At 38.8% G+C, this 20,211-nt stretch overlaps 1 protein-coding gene across 1 annotated transcript in view; it reads left to right on the top strand.

The window, feature by feature from the left end:
* LOC308043590 (glypican-5-like) overlaps nt 1-7,005 on the top strand; it is a gene marked incomplete at both ends in the record, with an annotated part of 341,547 nt that extends 334,542 nt beyond the window's left edge. Inside the window, one exon of the mRNA XM_080349758.1 lies at nt 6,803-7,005. Coding sequence (XP_080205884.1) covers nt 6,803-7,005 — 203 coding nt within the window. The remainder of the gene's footprint in view (nt 1-6,802) is intronic.
* Between the last annotated feature and the right edge of the window lie 13,206 nt (nt 7,006-20,211).

Below are 20,211 nucleotides of genomic sequence, written 5' to 3'. Positions count from 1 at the left end.
AAGGCTGTCACAGAGCTTTTTAGTTGTTTCTTTCATTACAAGAAAGTTACAACAAAAGTTCAACAGATTTAGTAGGAACATCATGTTTTACTGATACTTCCATGCTGTGTTTCAGGATATCATGTCAGCTGTGCTGCAGTATGCATGAGCTATCTGGCAAACTAAACAAGCTTAAACATGCAACCGCAAACATGCGCCTAGGACTAGACTAAAAACAGATGTTTCCAGGAAATGTAAAAGATGTTTGGCATGTTTTAAGCTTATACTTGTAGCTTGTCTGAATAAGTCCCGTCTTAATATAAACAAAATGACAAAACCTTTTCTTGCAAATGACTGACTGATTAATGGAGTTCTTGCTGAATCACACAAGGTTTGTTAGGTTAGGTTATTTCTTCACAAGGAAAAGATGGATTGTTCTAGCTTGACATTTACCATGGCAGGAGCTGAGGCAGTTATACCTGTGGGTTTATTTTGTAGCCCTCAGAACTAATAGAATTTTATTGTGGCTCCTGAAAATTATGCAGGCTTTGCTACGGTAGCTGTATATCAAAAGCCAAATAAATACAGTGATGGTTTTCCTTACAGCAGTATGGCTGAGATGATGTCCTGTTCTCTCTCTGTATGTATATATTGTGTTCAAATGTATATAGATTGTTGGGAATAGGGGGAGAAGTTGCCATTTCATGTAAGTGTGGCTTCCACACACCCAACATCTCAAATTGTCTCACAGTTGTTCCTGACTTTATTGCATTTTTTCTTTGTTGCATTTCGACTTTTTTATAACAGTAGTTCCTGGAAGTTTCAGCCAGTGTTATTTCTTGAGGAGAGTTGGTATGATTCTTCTTAGGCTGAAGAATATAGATCCCGAATGTGAAAAATGTGTAGAAAATAAAGCAGTTCTCTCACTGACCTACAGGGAGAAGTGATCTGCCAAAAATCACACAGATATTAATGCAGAATTAAAAACTAGACACAGATAATCCTAGTCCCAATTCATTACTATCCCTGCAAGGCCAACTTCTCTTCAGTCATGCACTCCTAAAAAAAGAGAAATGAAAAGATTGCAGAACCAAAATAATTTAACCCTCGTAATCTTGTCCCATGAATCTTCTGGAGAGGCTGGCCTAAACCTAATGCAACTCAATAGTTAAGTGAGATGATCTATTTGGTTGTAACTCCTGTAGTTCTAGCTGTTTCTGGTTAAAGAATAGTTCCTCCTAAGGCCAAGTTTCCATAAGAAAGTTTGTGGGGAAATAGCTGAAATAAAAAGGCGTAGAGCAGTACATACATGGGAGGCTGCAGAACTGTTAATTACCCCCTCCTTCCGGCTCAGAAAGGGATATATTACACCTGCCTTATACTGACTGGTATTATATACCGGATGATAACAAACTCCAGAATTTGGAGAATTGCATCACGAGTTCATCACACTTTGGGAGTTCGCACATTCCCATTTCCACAGCATTCCTGTTTCCATTTGTCTGTTGCAGCTGTAACTGGAAATAATTAGTCCTGGTCTTAATGTCAGGATAATAGATTATTTGGAAATTGCTGGTACATTTTATAGCGACAGCATAGTTTTGCAATTTTAGAGCTCCTTCCTTTGAATATGTAAAAGTAATTTCAGCTTTTGCTACCAGAGGTGATAAAAAGCTAATAATAACACTGCAGCATCTACTATAATTTAAGAGCCTGTTCCACCAAGTTGCACCTAGCTTTAATTTTCTTATGAAGCTGTCAGCCAAAACCAAACCTGTGATCGAAGTGACATTTATCAAGCAACTGAACTACAATGTGCAGAATAAATGCAGGTACTGACCAGTTTGCTTTAAACCTGCATTATGAGTATCATTACAACCATGATGATGCATTGAAGTCCAAGGCATTAATTTGCTATCGTAGTTGTTGACATTCTGTCCTTCTAAAGCACAGTGTTTGCATGAAAGTCAAGGAAGAAATGGGCACGTCTCGCTTCATGTAATTGATGTGTGAAAGCAGAAATAAACTATCTCCCCTTCTTTTCTCCCCTCCAGTCTGTCCCTAAAACAGCTAGGTTCAAAGTTCTGGCTAGCAGCTCATGTGTAAAACTGATGGAAATGTGTTCAAAATCTCCCCTCTGTTGTGGGCATGCTGAACTGATGAACATCAGTTCTCTGCTCTCAGTGCTCCACTCCATTAGAAACTGGGCTGCTATAATTAACATTTAGAGGACTAGCCTGGCAAATCTCTCTATTTTGTTTGTATTCAGAATTCCCTCACAGGGGTTGTACACTTGTCTGTAGCCTTAGATGTCTGCAGGCACCATGGCTGTTGGTTAATCACAAATATGCTGCCTGAGGAACGGAGGTCCTGAGGCACAAAGACGCTGCCCGAGCACCTTAATGTTTGGACCTCTGTACAAAGCAGAGTCTGCTCAGCTGTGGGAGGCAAAGGGCAACAAGAGCTGGATCTGAAAGGTGCTGGGACGGCTCAAACTGCCCTTTCCTTTCTGCCTTTTACTTCCACTCCAGAAATACCTTCTCTTCTGTCAGCAGCCTGTCTGGGGAGTCTTTGCTTTTACCCTTCAGTTCAGTGGAGACAGTGTTGAGTGTGATTCAGGCAGGAGAGGAGGGTTCAGTGGCACTGGTAAAGCTTTTCAGGGAAAGACTCCCTGTCACACTGATCATTTGCAATCACAGAGAAATGAGTCAGCTCAAGAGGACAAAAATGTAAAGGAGATTCTGTTGAGCAGATGAGCTTGTTCATTCATTAGCAGGACAACAGGAAACCTCAGCAGACTTTTAAGCAGACCTTGCTGATGCTATTCATTAGAGACCGATAGCCTGCAAGTACACCAGCAAGTATTTACATCTTTGATAATCCCTACCAGTAGCAAACTGCAAATCTTTTAGGCTAGTGAGGGGAAACTAACAGCTGGGGTGCCAATATGGCTTCAACTTGTGTCAGATAACCTGTTAATAACGTAAAAAAATAGTAATCACATTAGTTTTCCCCTGTATCATTACTGGCTATGCCTGACATACTGGATGTGGCCCTCAATGTGTACTTGTATCCCAGAAAGCAAACTGTATCCTGGGCTGCATCAAAAGCAGTGACCAGCAGGTCAAGGGAGGTGATTCTCCCCCTCTAGTCCACTTTGGTGAGACCCCGTCTGCAGTGCTGGGTCCAGTAAGAGAGACAGGGACCTGTTGGAGAGAGTCCAGAGGAGGCCACGGTGATCACAGGCTGGAGCACGTCTCTTGTGAGGAAAGCCTGAGAGAGTTGGTGTTGTTCAGCCTGAAGAAGAGAAGGCTCCGGGGAGACTCTGTTGTGGCCTTTCAGTACTTAAAAGGGGCCTGCAAGAAATATGGGGACAGACTCTTTGCAGGGTGTTGGACTAGATGATCTTTGAAGGTCCCTTCCAACCCAAACCATTCTAGGATTCAATGTGTGAATGCTCAGCCTGCACTACAGGGGAGGTTTCCTGTTCCTAAATTCAATGATAGTAAGAGTTTTGACTCTCCCTTTTATCCTAGCTGGTCTCTCTGAGGAATAGTATTGATCTATGTAAGTATTTATGAGAAGTTCAGTGCTATCTGAGCGACACATGCATTACTGCGTGGCAATCTGCGGTTAGATCTTTGAGGTGAAGATAATCCTAAATGCTCTAACACTGAGGTCAAGTAATTTTCATTATATGCTTTGTTTATGTTGTCAAGATGTGAACTTAACAGCAGCAAACAGGGATGAAGGTTCAGCTAAGTAAGTGGACTCAGTCCCCTGGACTAATGGAGCTGTTTTCTGTACTCACAGCAATCACAGGGCCTAGAGAGACTCAGAGCCATCTTCCCTGACCCCAACAGACCTCGTCCTCGGCAGGAGTCGCACAAGGCTGTTCACAAAGGCTGCTCTGGCAGTCGGCTGCTTTCACTAAGTACCCCTGTTGGCATGGCTTGAATGTTCACACTGGGAGCCTGGATAAAGGAACAGCACAGCAGCTGCTACAGCGGCTGTATCACCGTCATGATACAGTGAGAAATAAATAGTGTAGAGCAATATTCATATGTCGGTGGCCAAAGGGCCATCACACGTTAGCCTGAGGTTAGCTGAAGCCTTCAGAGATTCTAACTGCTCCATTTCTGGAAAGGAGAAAGGACCGATGATGGAAAGAAAGTCTCTAGTGATGGAGAAAGCTTTTAATTTGGAACCATAGCCTTTAAAATGCAGAATGTAAATACTAGAATAAACTGAAGCTGTGGAGTTTCTCTGGTTTTATGAAGTCATACTCTGAGGGCTTTATTCATGGGTACTGAACACCTGGGGTTTACTTTGTTGAGTACGGAGTTTCAGCTCTTTCAGCTCTGTGATAGTCTTCACGCTACACTTTTTTTTTTTTTAGCATGCTCACTATCTTTTTGCTTTTGAATGTCAGTAGTAGACGGAACATAACCATCCTTGACTCTGAGAAAAAGATTTAAGAGGAAAAACTCATTTAACTTGGAGTCTCTCAGCCAGAACCTCCAAGTGAGTAAGCAACAGGAACTGAGGAAACTGGAATAAAACATGAAATCTTTACACTGCTGAAACTTGTGCCTTAAAAACTAAATATAGGATTGAAAAAGATCTTGAACTGAATTAGGACTGAAGCTATTTCTATTTATTTTTAAGAAAAGAGAAAACAGAGCATTTTAAATGAAATGCCAGTTTGGGACAATTAAATCCCAAATTAGAACTGGCCATGAATAGCATCAGAAGATACTCTGCTGTGAAGACAGAGACTGAATTCAGAATTTAGTCCTTCCCATGGAAAGGATAAAGGCAGAATTTTCTAATGTATTATTTAACGCTTGTTATGTAGTGCATTAAGCAGTCACTGAGAGGAAAGCTTTTAAAAACCAACAGCCTCTCCGATAGCATTAAATCTTACCTTAGATTTTTGGTTAAGTCAATATTAAGAAAATAAACGAATTAAAACATTTCAGTCTGCTGGATTTATAGAGGCCAATGAAGTTACAATGCTGGACATGGCCAACTGAAAGAGGGGAATAGATTTACCTGAGTGAGGTCTTAATTTAATCAGCTGGCCCCAGAGAGCTGAAGTCAGCAGGCTGGGATGATATAAGAGGCAGCAGAGAAATAGTGCCCTTACCGCAGTCGAAAAGGAGAATGACAGTGATGGAAAGGAGTCTAGGCAGTGTCAGAACACACCTATTTCCATGATTTATTCTTAATTTACTTTAATGACAGTCTGAAGGTTGTCCATTTTTCTTTGTGTCCTCAGAATACTGATATTTTCTAAACATTTAAAGCATGCTTTTTCTCCCCCTTTCTGTTAGCTCTGTTGCCCAGTTGGAACTGAAGAGGTGCTATGGCCACATTTTGCTAGAATGCTATTCCACCACTGCACACCTTGCCAGCCAGTGCCCCTTCTTGGCAGCCACCCCTGAGCCAGGCCTAGGAGTCACGGCTTCTTCTGGGATTAATGTTGATATTATGATAAAATGGAGGAACTCGTTGCATTTCTTTTACAGTTTATACTGGCAAAAGAACAATGTGTGCTTTCCCAATACAATAGCTCATTTTTATTATCAAGTGAGTTTATTGATGGTTGTTCAGAACTACTGGCATGCAGACAATGATCTCAGATTGCATTTACATTTCTGGAATACTTTCCATCTTTCCAGCTTCTGCCAGGAACTTGCTTCTGTGATTCAGAGTTTTTATTTTAAGATTGGACTGTTGTTTAATCTGTGTTACAGCCTTTTGCTTTCTTGTGTATGTGCATTGCATTCATTAGTATCACAAATCCTTTAAGCTTGGACCTGAAAAATTATTGTTAATTTATAAATTCTTCCAGTTAAGTGTTTTGGGTTTTTTTGCCAGGCACTGGGAATGCTTTTACAGATTGACTGTAAAATCACCATCCCATCATCAGATGAACTAGTGATTTTTTAAAAAATTTATTTTCTTCCCCCCCAATGCCAATGAGAGGGTTCAAGGACAGTACGATCTCAGTAATAATTGCAAATAGCTTGGGAATGTCAAGGTAACTAGAGACCCTTATCAGTCATTTTCTCATTTTTAAAAAATCTATGTTTTGCAATAAAGGACTACTAATACTTTTTTTGTGAATCTAGTCCTTTATATTAAAAATGTCCCAAATTACCCCAAAATGCATCTGGAGGGGGAAAAAATGCTAGTGATCCTTGTACTTGCTAGGAAAAACAATTAAACAAAACTTAGAGTGTTTTCTCTTTGTAGCCAGGTTTTTTGCCCATGTTGATAAACAAGGCCTATGAGACACCTATATATTTCCTCATGTCATCTTTCTTGCCAGGTTGTCTTACCGTATTAAGGGTCGTATGTTGCTTTAATGTTAAGGGTAGTGGCAAAGCAAAAAGAAGCTGGGAAGTGGACTCTTACATTAAATTGATATGTTCTCCAGTCTCCTCCTTCAGCAACTCAGCACGTGTTTCACTGAGGCATGTTACAAAACCGTTCAATCCTAACATCATGTTTTAAAGCATGAGCCAGTTCCATCCCAGGTGAAACTGAAGATACTTTTTGTGAGAGAAAACTGGGTTCTGAGACCAGCCACTGCAATGCACAATACCTGTTGTTCTGCTCAGGCTGTGTCTACAGGGACACAAGCAGAGCAGGCCATACTAGGTCCAACTAAAACATTAACACAAGTGCCTCATCACTCTTCATATGCAATTCAGTTATTCAGACTAGTGCACAACAAGTTCCTACAACAGACAGAATTTAAAGCCAGTATTTACAAGACGTGTGATTAATCTTACATTTACTTTCATGTTTTCAGATATACTCAAGGACAAGAAAACCCATCCAGAAAACAGAAACGAACCAAAACCAACTGTGAAAAAGATTGACACCACAACCACCACAAGCACTGTCAAGTCATCCTCTAAACACAGTGTAACTGGAAATGGGAGCAGTCCAGCCCCGAGTTCCTCACTTGTTAGTTTGGCAGCACTGGCAGTTCTGTGCCGTTGCCTGCTGTAGCTGCGCTGCCTTGCAGCCACAACACAAGCGGTTCTGTCATTTATACCTACAGCCTTACCCGACAGAAAACAAATTTAAATGGCTCTCTAGTTTATGTGATGTGCTAGAATAAATGTTAAATGATGTGCTGGAACTGGCAGATACCAAGTGTGATCACTTACAGTGTCTGCAGATAGCCTTTGAGAAAGCCCACCCAAGATACAGAGGGAATGATGACAAGGGTCTGAGTAGCTTAACTTATGGGGTAGAAACAATTGAAAACACATAAATTTTACATGTGTGTGTTATTGTTTTTCTAAATTTTATTCACTGGAATTTGACTGGCTGGTTTTGATTTTTCTGATAAGTTATATGAATGGTCAAGTCTTCAAATTCAAGCCAATACATACTTTATTTTTCTAGTGAACAGCTAACAAGCTATGTCTACAGTTGTAAAACATGTTAAAGTGAAGTACTCTCCACCAGCTTGATACAATTCCTAAGTGGTTAGGAAGATCAAAGCAAGTTTGAAACTTCTTTTCACTCTTACTGTTTAGATCTTTAGGAAGCAACATAAAAGCATATGGTGTGTCTAATATATCAGTATAGTTGCCTTAACTATGGAAAAAATTAGAAACGCTTTGTTTACTGAGGGATATCGATAGTGAATTTCACTGCCCCAAAAAATGCCATTACCAGATGCTTAAGCATATGCTCAAGGCTTACTGGATGAATGTCCAGCAATGGGAAACATAAATAAATATAATATTTTATCCAGTTGAATGCAGCTCTGCATAGACAAAAAGAAAAACAGTTCAAACTTACTTTGCCTAGGTGATGTTAAAGAGAAACCGACTTAAATTTTCCATAAAGGTCCCAGAGATATAAATTACTGGGAACTCCTATTAGACACTAACTAGATTTTGTGCATTGTGGATCTCTGAAATCAACTGTTTCATAAACTGTGTATTATTTAATTGCATTTAATGTTTAAAATTTTGTATTACAGTAGGTGTAAATGTAAAGCAATCTGAAATCTAGAGCATTCTCTGTTATGCGTCATCTTGATTGCTACCGTAGATTATGTCAAAAAGTGCATTGTATTACAAGGCTATTTCTTTTTTCATTTGTTAACTTTTTGGATGAAAAAAATATTATAATAACTTCTAATGGGTTAAGAGTTAATGTGCATTTTTCAACAACTGTTTCTGTGCCATTGAATATATATATATACAAACACAACTGTATGAATACAGTGATTAACATGATAAATATATGAAACATTAGAATTGTTATATTTACTACATTTCCTAACTACTACAACAGTTTAATGACCATTTTCATGTTGTAGACTATTATTATGTACAGTTTTATAAGATTTAATGTAAAACACTTGCCTTTGTTTTTTTTATAAAACATCTCTTTGATACTTACGAGTTATACAGCTACTGACATAACTCAAAAGAAGAACCTTGTGTCTTGCTAACCAACTTCAGGCATTTTATCAGCAAATTTGATTTTATAAATTACAGCCTGAATCAAAGAAGCTGCCGTGTTCCAGTATTACTACTGTATGTCATTATACAGCAAGTGGCAACAATACAGAACAAGCATATAGTAAGTGAACAAAGACTCACTGGTATGTTTTCAGATAGTATTAGTCAACATGTCTGATTATGTTTGCAGAGGTGGATCTTGAGTTTTGTTTTTAATTTGGGCTCTTAGATCATATTTACAGACATAAAGGTATAATCAGAACCATCGACACACCCAGCTGCATGAGGTATCTCTAAAGTAGCAGGAGCTAAGTTTTCTAAAAGAGCATTCAGTTTTAATGTTGAAACAAGGAGATAAGATAGAAAAGATACTAACAAAATATTTTATATTTGAATTCTGAATGTTCAAAATGGTAAGGATATTAATATCCCTAAGTAGAGCTTTCCAATCATATCAGTGAAAACTGGTTTTCCCAAAAGTACAGCAATGGCTGTCCTGTGTTTTCTAGGGTTTGTGAACTGTATCAGTCTATTGAAGTAATTTAAAAAGACGCTTCTTGTATTAATTTTCACTGCCCTTTGGAAAAGTGCACTTTTACCTGAGGAAAGTGTAAGTCATGTAATTTGTACAGTGAAAGGACACTGTCATTCACTGCAGTTTTAAAGGGATCAGCTGCGACGGCTGCTGCTGGACAGGTTGGTCTCCGTGCACACAGAAATGTCCGTCAGGTGCAGCTTACCACCAGCTCTTCAGGTAATACCAACCACCGTGGCTTCACTGAAGCAATTAGTATCTGTTGCTGGCCTGACACCCCTGTTGTCATGAACCTGACCCCTAATTTAGTATTCTCACACTTCAGATGCTCAGTTACCATTCAGGCATCTGCCTTTGCACACTTAAGTCTCCTTCAAGATTCCTGTGGATAGAGCTGGGGTCTCAGGGCTGGGCTTTGATGCTGCCAGAAATATCAGCTGTGCAGCGTGGAGTTTTCAGTTCATCTCACAGGCAGAGATGGAACTAGAATACTCTAACTTATTAGTCTTTTTGAGGTCTTTTCTGTAAAACGTCTTGTGTTTGTAGCTTGGAGCAGTGATCCAGCTAGCTGAGTATTCAGCTGCGCAGAGGAAGCTGCAGAAGCCCTGCAGTGGCACATATGGAATAACTCCCCTGGGGGATTTTTTTCTTGTTGGTAAATGTCATAATCTTTCTAAACAAAAACTTCCGAAAAATCAAGTGTTTCAATTTTGGGTTTGGTCGCCAAATATTTGTATGATGTAGCATTCATCTCTCAAGCTAAACGAGACAACCCTTTTAAAATTTCTGTAACAAAACTAAACAAGTTCAAATTGTTGGTAAGGTAGATTCAACTCATTTCATTGGATTCAACCAGTATTTGAATATATGCAAATTGTTATGGAACAAGGGAAGAGACTGCAGAGGACTCCACCTCTATTAATACATTTCATACTAATATGCTTTTCCACTATAAGAGTACTACTGGTCAAACCAGCATGAAATACGTTCATAATGTGCATCAGAAATGGTGCAGCTTTAAAGGGCAATGCAGTGTATTTTTACTGATTGTTTATCATTTTTTTTTCCTCAGGATCACTTGCATTTATATATTAAAATAAATATTTTTCCATCAAACAAAAATTTATACCAGCAAAGGCAAAAACAACTGGCTGTGTCAGATAAAGGAAGTACTTCTTTTCAGACGAATAAGATACCTATTTTACAAAATCTTACTTTGTTATCCAGGACACTGTAATTACGATGTAATTACAAAGGTCTAAATTCAAACTATTTTTGAACTTGTCTATGTAATCTCAGTGTAAAACAAGGCACCAGTCTAACAGCATTGCTGTAGTTTTGCCTGACAGTTATGAATTGTATTTAGCCACTGCTTTTGGAATGTTTATTGTTTTGCTATGACTTTCTTTTAATATTTTGCTGTGCCAGCATTTGCGAATGCCAGCATTGGAAAGTAACTGCTGTCATACATTTGTGGGTAAAAACCATCTATCATTTTCTCTTAATAGTGACACAGGCTTTTTACCAAATAAGACAGAATTGCCATGGGTGCAGAGTCAGTTTGTGCACTTCACTCCTATTTGGGCTCCATGATACAGGAGGTTCATATAAGGAGTTCAAGAGGTTTATGTGTCGCTTGTCCCCTGCCTGGCTGTGAAAGCGTCCGGGAGAAGAGTGGAGGTGGGTGGACAAAAGCACGGGTGGCTGCAATGTGCCAGTCATGGCAACCTCCAGCTGTCCTTGCTGAGGCCCTGAGCTCAGTGTTCTCAGCTCATCTTCAAACAGCTTTTAGATCTCCCCAAATCAACACATGGAGAGTGGCCAGACAAAGAGCAGCAGAGAATCTAGAGGCCGCATTCTCGGGCAGCTTCACAGATACCTGCTATGAATTGCACTTTCTTCACAATTCAGATGCTCTACAGAATCTGGCCTCTCATTTTCAACCTTGCACTTTTTTGCTGGTTTGCATATTGCCAGTGTTATGCCCTGTCTTCTAGTGCGCCAGGTACTTTGCATAAGGAATTATGATTCTGATCTCTCGGTAATGAACCTTTTGAGGTACAAATATCTGCCAGAGCTTGATAAGGGCAACACAAATAATAATGTCCAGCTGCACTGACTTCAGAGGCTCTGCTTATGGTTATCTGCCTATGAGATTCACATCTCTTTGATCTCTTAAATCAGATCTGCATTTAATGCATCCCAATTTCCTTTTGTTACCAAGACTGCAACTTATCTCATAATTTTAAATTTGACTTTCTAATTCCTGTATGGGTCTTCTCAATACTGTTCTAATGGATGTTATGCACAGACTTCATTTTAATGTTAGATGAGCCTTTTTGCCCTGATTTACTGAGCCATTCTTGTTCAATATTGCACATGATTAGGTTTAAGCAAGACTTATTCAAGTAAAAGGAGCTGAAACGCACATGAAAGTGAGATACTGAGTAGGACAAAAATCCAGAAAGTCCCTATGTTCTTGAATTGGACTATTCATATTAAACAGATCTTAAGGCTTAGCTGAAATGACAGCCAAAATTTTATACCTAGCATGGTGTCAAGGGGATTTCAGCCTTGTATTGAAAATGGATAAAGAGTCTACCCATTTGGGAATTAATTGATATACATGCTTCTCTTCTGTCTCTGCACATGGGTAAATTTAGGTCTGTAGAAATCTAAGTCCTTCCCTAGAATGTGTCCCACACATTGAGCATCACAGCATTGTAAGTGCTTACTGTTACAACTAGCCAAAAGCACAAGACATTTATTTTCATTTCTAGAGAGCCAGTACTCACAGTGCTTCTTGTAATGACATATGGCATGTGTGTTAACGAAAAGTGAAACATCTCGCAGTCAGTGTCATTACAGCTGTGACATGTGTTAGTCAAAAAGAACATGATAATATCTTCTTTCTGTTGCCTCAGAAGTCAAGAATTACTCCCAATACTGAATTCTCTTCTGTTTCCACTGTCACTCTCTAACTACATTTTAATTGTATTAAATATTAAGCCACACAAACAAACAAACAAAACAACAATAACAAAAGAAATACTGGCCAAAGAATTGTAATAAATAGATAATAAACTCAGAAAAGTATCCTGCATTTAAAGTAGAGCACACTCCTAGCTAAGAAAACCCTCCTGGACTAGAACAACTTTTAAGATGCTCTCCCCTCCTCCAGGTTCATCACCATCCCCTTCCACCTCCATACAGCACAAGACGAAGCCTGCGTGCAGGATACTGGTGCACTGAATTAATGAAAGTGAATTAAAACTAGTGCTTTGTACTCAAATTTCCAAGTGTCTTGCTTAAAGTGTGCCTCCTTCTGCTGATTATGAGGAATGCATTCAAACTGCATGTGCAATTGCTTAAGTTGTTATTCGGTAAACAGCCACAGTTGCTGCCGCTTTCAGAAAAGGCTGCTGGACACAGACCTTAAAGCAATATTTTTGTGTTGCTCCCATGTAATTGAGATCAGACTTAGGCCTTAACATAGACTGGTTTAGACGTTCTGGTTATTATCAACACTACAATGATTTCCCCTCATGAAAATAATGTAAAACCCTTTCAAGAGAAGGGTGCATAAAAGAGAGGCCACTGATGCTTCATGAGATGCATAAAGTACTTCATTAGATAGCCAGTAACAACCACGGGTTGGTTTTATCATTTCTGTGCAGAAAGCATTAATACTACCTTGCAAAATTATGCAGTTTGTATTTAATCATTTCAATTAATCTTTATAAATTATCCGCTACTTTGTAATTATAATATTTGCAGCTAATTTAGTACCATCCTAAAAATCATTTGTTGCATAATATAAGCAATTAACATTTATTCTTTTTTTTTTTTCTTTTCTGTTGCAAGGGGAATACATAAATTATCCTCAGTGGCCTTTCTGTACACCTAATTAGCACCTGTTTGAATTATTCTACAGGCTATGGACATTTCATTTGAAAAATAAATGCACTGCTAGTTTGGTGAACTCCTTGCAAATACACAGGTGTAAAAATTACTTTTCAGGGGAATACAAAGTCATGTTTTCAGGGTTTTAGTCTGTTAGACCTAGAATAGGTACTGACATTTTTAATTCTGTTAAAATGGAAATAGATAGCTCTTTCCCATAATTAAGTATAGTGCCCAGATTTGTAGCCTGTTTTTTTCAGTAATGAAAAAGGAAAGCAATAAGACATCAAGAATATAGATGCTAGTGCAACCTTCACATTTCTGTATATGCATATAGAGGTAAGAAGTTTTACTAATCAGAGACTATCAAAAGCATTGCTATGGTGGAGTGTCAAGGATACTATGTTAAAATTGTAGAAATTAAACCAGGTTGATTCAGTCTCATAAGTAAGCTTCTAGATAAATAGTAATTTTCTATTTAAATGCATAGTATATTGAGGAAGATCATTTGATCTTTTTAGAAAGCAGATCTGGAAAAAACTTTCTAACAAGAATGCCAATATCAAATATTTACAACCTCCACGCATACGAAACTGGGAAATCAAAAAAGGGTTTGAGACTCTTCTGTGGCTATGAAATCTTGCAACAGACCCTCAGCTCCTACAAATCAGTACAGTTCCTTTGATTTCAGTTTAACTATGTAAATTTACTCCAGCATAGTATCTAGCCCAAGAATGTGAATTCCTCCCCATCTTTCTGCAGGTGCAGAAAATCAAGAGTAACTGCAATGATTACAAAATTTGCATAACAGTTTTATATTGCCTGGGCCACTGATCAGATAGTATCTTCATGCCTGATAAGAAAATCTGTTAACACATGGGATACCTTAAGTCTTTTCCAGGGGCACAGCGGGGGCCTTTTCCAGAAGCAGCTGGTGTGATTTGGGGCTACAAGGAGATGTTCATACTGTGAGTATCTCCTAGGGTGGAAAATCTTTCTCAGAGCTAGTTTGTTGATACAGATCGGGCCTTAAGGCAGATGAAGTTTGATTTTTGTTTCATGTTAAAACATAGGATCTGGGTTTTAAACTGGCCTCAGAAACTAATTGAGACTCTGTGGAGAGAACTGATTGTGGCTTTGATGTTTTCAGAGAAGCCTGAACAGCACAGAAGGCAAGCAGCCATATTCTGCTTCAGATGAAGCTTGTGTATCTTTGCATTCAGTTTCAGATAAAATTATCTGTGAGTTTCCAGATTAGTGCTGACGAACTTGTGAGTTAATGTAGCCTGTTGTTCTTCTACGGAGACGAAATGAAATTTCCTTCTAAGCAGAAACAAAAAGAAAACTCTTTATTTTTATATTATGCTGAACATTCAACTTGGAATGAAACCAAAACAGGGTATTGGGCCTCACAAAGACACAGATTGCTCTGAGTGGGCATGCTCTTGGGGTACATAGTGATACTGGTGTGATCACTTGTCGTGAAAGAGGATGTCCACCCTTTGGCTCCTTTTTGAGAAAAGCTAGAGTTTATGTCTCAGAGATGGCAAATCATTTACAGGCAAAAGTTGTAGACAAGTCCACAAAGCAGTGAAGAAAGCAATAAGACATTTGGTGGTATTTTCACTGAAACATGAAATGAATTTAACTGAAATATTTGAGCTTTTGCATTAGAGATTAACAAGAGGGTTGAAACCAACTCCCGAAACGCTGCAGCTGCATATTGAGCAGGCTAACATACCAGCAATACTGTATTAGGTGTTTATTGTATCCCACTTATGATATGGGGCAGTATTAGGATAAAAATGGAAGCCAATACACTAAACTTTGCATAATAGAACCACTTACTGTATTTTGATATTGGAACTAATTCAGTGTGAATGTTTACAGTACATTGGGGTAGAAATTCTAGTAAAATATGTGCTTTCCTTTTTAGCTTTTTAAATAATTAGTTTATGGCCTCCTAGTCTTTTTAAGTTCATTTTATTTTACAGGAATTATTAGGCTGCTTATATTTGTATTTTACATTAGTTGCATCAAGGGTATTGTAAGTTCCACAATACATTGGTTTTGGCCTAAGCTGTATGCAAGCTCTAATACTTATTTCTGTTTCCCAAGCACGTGTTTTATTTCCAGTATATCTGCTTTTATTTTTATGGAATAAATCTGTCCATTTTCTTCAGTTTGTTTTCAGCATTGAATATGATAAGGACAATTTTAAGAAACGGTCTGAAAACAATGTCTTAAAAGAAGAACAAGGCTACTTTGAAAAGTTATAGTAAACAGTGTGTTTTGTAAAGGACAGTGAACAATGAATGGGAATAAAAATACTCCAGAACAGGAAATTGTTGTCATCTATTAGAACTTTTGTATTTTTTCTGAATGTTTTTCATAATTTTTGTTGTAAGTTACAAAGCTGATAAAATCTTAAATAAAAATGTTTTAATCTGTTCAGATGATGCTTTGAATAAAGGATGCAGACCTTGAGAACTGCTGGGGAACTCTTAATATTTTCGTTATAGTCTGGCAAAGAAAGGTCCATTTTTTTCAGCACATAACTACTTTCTTGCTCTTTTTTTCTTGCAATAAATATGGTGAGATGTAAAGGTGCCTACCTGCTCTTCTGAGAGCTCTAAATATTATTGAAGAGACACAATCCTTGCAGCAGTCTCCTGGGTAAATACTTCCACACAACAGATAGGACTTTTTTCATCAAATGTCCATTCCTACATAAACAATCATATCCAAGTTCTCCATTGACCCAGGTCTTCAATAACTATGTGCCATATTAAAAGCTTTGCCCGTGGTTTTGATTATGATTGCATTACTTTTGTGTCTTCACGTAGGCCAGTGTACTAGAAAGAGGAAACTCCCTGCTGTCAGCTTAGTGTTTTCATCACTTCTCAGTTATGAACTTTGCAGTTTCTCTTCTTTTGAGGGGAAAAAACCCTAGTCTGGTATTTTTGTGTCAGACGCTGATCATCGTGGTTGTGTCTCTACCATTCCCTAAAGCGATACAGCAAAGACCTTTGCTCTTATAAGCATTTGTTAAAGCTACTTTTCAGGAGCGTCTCTACACTTCTCTGTCAAAAGAGGTGCTTTTTTCCTGCTTAAAAGCTGGTGTGAAAGACATTAGCTGTTTTCTCTCTTTTATTTCCTGGTTTGGTAGTATTTAGGAGCTCCTCTTGTATTATTCTCAAATGGGTTGCATAAAAACTATCAGACAGACTGCTGAACCACAACAGTGTAATGGAAAAGAAGTTCCTTTACTGTGTTTAAATGACTGCATACCTGCTATCTACCTACCTAGTTTTCTGTTCTTTATTTTGTTTTCTGATTGCATGATGAATGGAGTGTTGCCTCCTAAAGCATCCATGATTCCAACTTCCCTCAATTCTTTCAAAATGCTTCCTATTTGAGGTCTGGGAATTACATACAGCTCATCTCACCATCAACGGAGAGTCCTTTTTGCTAATATATTCGTTTTTGACCCAGCTCCAAAGATAATAGCCAACAGCTCTTCTCTGCCGATGCTTGAGGAATGCTTGTTCTCTGAAGTGCTGCCTCATAAAAGTCTTTTAAGTTTAAGGATTTCGCATTCGTCCTCTAATTAAGCAGGTGTCTAAATCTGTGAAGCTGCTTCATTCTGAAATCCAACCTGCCTCCACTTCAAAGGATGTTGTTTCTTTTCCCAAAGGTGTTTTAAGAAGTGCTGCTTTGACGGTTCAAATTTGTAGGGTTATTTAAAGGTTTTGCCTCTCACCTGATTCAGTACTTATTTTCCAAAAATACACAAAATACATCAGATATGATGAGATGCCTCGAGGGTGTTTCTTAATAGTGGTACTGGAGTTCGTATCTTTGACTGAGGAGCTTTAATTGTATTGAGCAACTAGCCCTTCTGCTAGACTAATGACAGAAGTGGTTGTAATCGCATATGATCCATTTGATGCTTTTTCCATCAGAAATCCAAATCTTCCCTCGTGTTTTTGTTGTTGTTGTTGGATGTTTGATTTTGGTTTTAAGCAATGTGTCAGTTTGGCTCTGACACACGTCTAGAATCTGTCATATCCAAACCCGGGTAAAAAGAGTGGATTTAGCCTAACTTGTCCCAGGGGTTCCAATATGGTGCAGCTACAAATACAACCACTTACTTATCAGAATGATGGCTTGCCTGATATGATATCGAGAAAGGCAGCGTGAATTTAGTGTAGGAAGTCTTCCTATGCTTCAGCCTTACAGCTGAAAATAAACAGTCTTTTTTTGGAAAGAACACTTGTGAAATCATTATTAACTCAGGAACTCAGTATTAACTACCACTATCCTAAAAGAGCAAACTGAAAATACTCCTGCTTATATAAGTAAAAGACAGGTTTTATTTGTGTTTATCATATCTTCAAGGAGACTCAGTTAAATTTAGAAAGAAGAAGGAATTCCAAAAGCAACAGAAACCCATGTCCTACACCTACAGGTTTATGTCCTACAACTACAGATTACTACTTTCCCATCTTGCGTATTTTCAAGAAAACAACATATGGATGAAAGTAATTTGCCAGAGCAAGAGGGAGGAGATTACACCAGATGCATGAGCCCTATTCACACACAGTGGCCACTCAGCATTACCTTACAGACTTTTGGCTGTGCAGTCAGTGGTCCAAGGTAACACCCAGAACTTGAAAGCCCCCACAGGGAAGACAGAAAACTCATTCTGTATGGGGTTGCCTCCCATGGTTCCACAGGCACCATTCTCTCTTCTCCCTGGGGGTAAAGGTGCAGTGTTTTACCCCAGGGTTCACAGTGGGTCCTGCAGCAAGCTGCCAGTCCCTTTCTCAAGGTAAACACAGACCTTACAGATGCTCTCAGAGGGCATGAAGGAAGGGAAAGAAGTTTACACTGATCTTCCTCCAGCCATCAACAAAAAAGGATGAATTAGATCTGAAACAACCCTTCAGCTTCAGAGCCATCCTTTTAAATAAAAGGCCTTTTTTTCATATGACCTGTTATTTGTTGAATCAACAGGCAAGCACTGGGGTGGCAGGAGCCTGCTCCCTTTATTGTATAGCACAAACTGTTATGGTGCCTGCCCTCTGTTTTCTCAGCCAGAAGTGAGCAGGCTTTTCTAGCAGCAAAATCAATATTTTTCATTAGAGAGTAAGTTGGTCTGCAGAAATAGAAAGTATCCTAGTCCTACTGGGTCTAAAATGTGGATTTCCTCAGATCTTTCGTGATTACAAACCACTAACACTGGTGGTGGTTTTGCTTCTCCCCAGAAAGCACCTGTGCTACCTGCATACCTGGTATGTACTGCTGTGTTTCTCTGATGCATTCGGCTTGTGATCACCACCTATCACTTGTCTTTCCTTTCTTGGTTCCACCTTAAACTGGATCTAAACTTCTTGAGACACATTTAGTGCATCAATTTCCTTAGGGCATTTCTTTAAGGAAAGGTACAGAGACTCCAATTAACCTCAGATGAAGAGACCCATAGTTCATTGTCTGTCTTGGAAAATGAACCTCAGGGAATGGTACTCTCACATTGCAAGTGTGTGTCAGAAACACAATCAGAACTCATGTTTTTGGCTCATACTTTGGCATGTAATCCATTAGCACAATGTGAACAAACAAGTTCATTAACCTCCCAGAACCTTAATTTTTCTCATTGCAAAGAAGAAATTATATTTACCATGGAGGAAGTCTGAAAAAAAAAGAAAAATCAACACAAATTAAGAACATCAGCATGTGCTAACTTACCACACAGTGGTAACTACCCTGACCTTTTCTTAGAGGCAGAACAGAAACTGTCAGAAGTAAACACACTGGTAAATACTGACTTCCTAATATTACTCATAAGATTATGTTCATACCCACAGATATGCAAGTAACTAAGACGAGCAACTTATTTTGCCTGAACAAGAAGTCAAAAGCACAAGACCAATGTTTGCACAGAGCAAAATGAGCTATTAGGAATATGATTCCTCCCGTTCGATGCTGCCTGCTAACTCCCAATCACTCATCCTTGGGCAAAGCAGAACCTAGGAATGTGCTTCATTCAGACAGAAAGATGTAGCAGCACACACAACAAAATCAAGAATCAAACCTATATTGACTGAAAATCCTAGTTATAAAAGTGCCACCTGCTTAGTCCCAGTAAGCAACTACGTCCAAAACTGAGATCCCCAAACTATTTTACTAGCACTGGAGTAAGAAGTGGCCTCAGGATGATGCAGGGCACACCTACAGGGTCATTCTCCCTGTGCCTTTCTTCCTCACTGGCAGCCAGGAGCCACCTCCAGCCCTCCTGTCACTCAGTGTTTGCTCTGCTCCAGAAATGAGGCTTGTTTTGCAAATGGACAGATCAGTGCAGCAGGAGCCTTGCGCTGTTATTATCTATTTCTCTTTCCATATATAGACACCTAGCTGTGCAGAAACACATGTACGTACCAGCAAGTTGCTTCAGGCCTTCAAAGGTTTTATGAGAAAAGCTGGTTCATCTACCAGACTGCAAAGGGATGGTTCACACAGCAAATTCAAAAGGGAAGAACGTATTTCCAAAAAGAGATCTGTCTCCCAGTGAAAGAGCTTAAGACGCCTCAGCCTCCCATTGCTTATGGGGCTCCTTGCTATGGATTTCTGGGCACATCTCTTGCTTCTTGGGCGGCAGAGGGTTGCGAATACTCACAGTGCCTTTTTATGTTTTGTTCTCCTGAAGAAGCACCCAGAAATAAATTGTGGCAATGATTTAAACAGCTAAAAGAGCAAACCACTGTGGAACATTTAATAGTGGCCAGCTACGATGGATACTCCCCTGTGGATACCTAAGCTCATAGTCCCTAACATACCTAGGACTTACTCAAGGAAAAAAATAATTAAAAAAAAATTTACTAGCATTTCTGGGGAACCAGACTGGGATACAAGGCTGCAGAAAAGTTAATAGTGGCTGAACTACAGACTCTGGGTTAAATATAAGAGGGCTTAATTCATCACTTATTAAGAACAAAGCCAGGCAATGATTTAATGAATGACTTCAAGGTGCTTCACTTTAATGATGGTATAAGATGGTACTCTGGGTTGTCACATGAGCAAAGGTCAGTGAACTGTCAGTCCTCATTACTTGGGCAAATGTTCTTTTGAGAACTCCCAAATGACTTCATGGTACGTGGAAATGAGTACTTGTCTTTAATGGTTATCTTCAGAAATCAATAAGCATAAAGTTTAGAAAGAAGGCAAATCGGTAAATGGAAGGAATTATAATTAAATAGATGTGAAGAAATGAAGAGCTAAAAAAAAAAAAAA

This window comes from Nesoenas mayeri, assembly GCF_963082525.1.
Source record: "Nesoenas mayeri genome assembly, chromosome: 9".
Taxonomy (NCBI): domain Eukaryota; kingdom Metazoa; phylum Chordata; class Aves; order Columbiformes; family Columbidae; genus Nesoenas; species Nesoenas mayeri.
The sequence above is the reverse complement of the archived record's forward strand: the minus strand, read 5'-3'. Positions and strand labels throughout refer to the sequence as shown.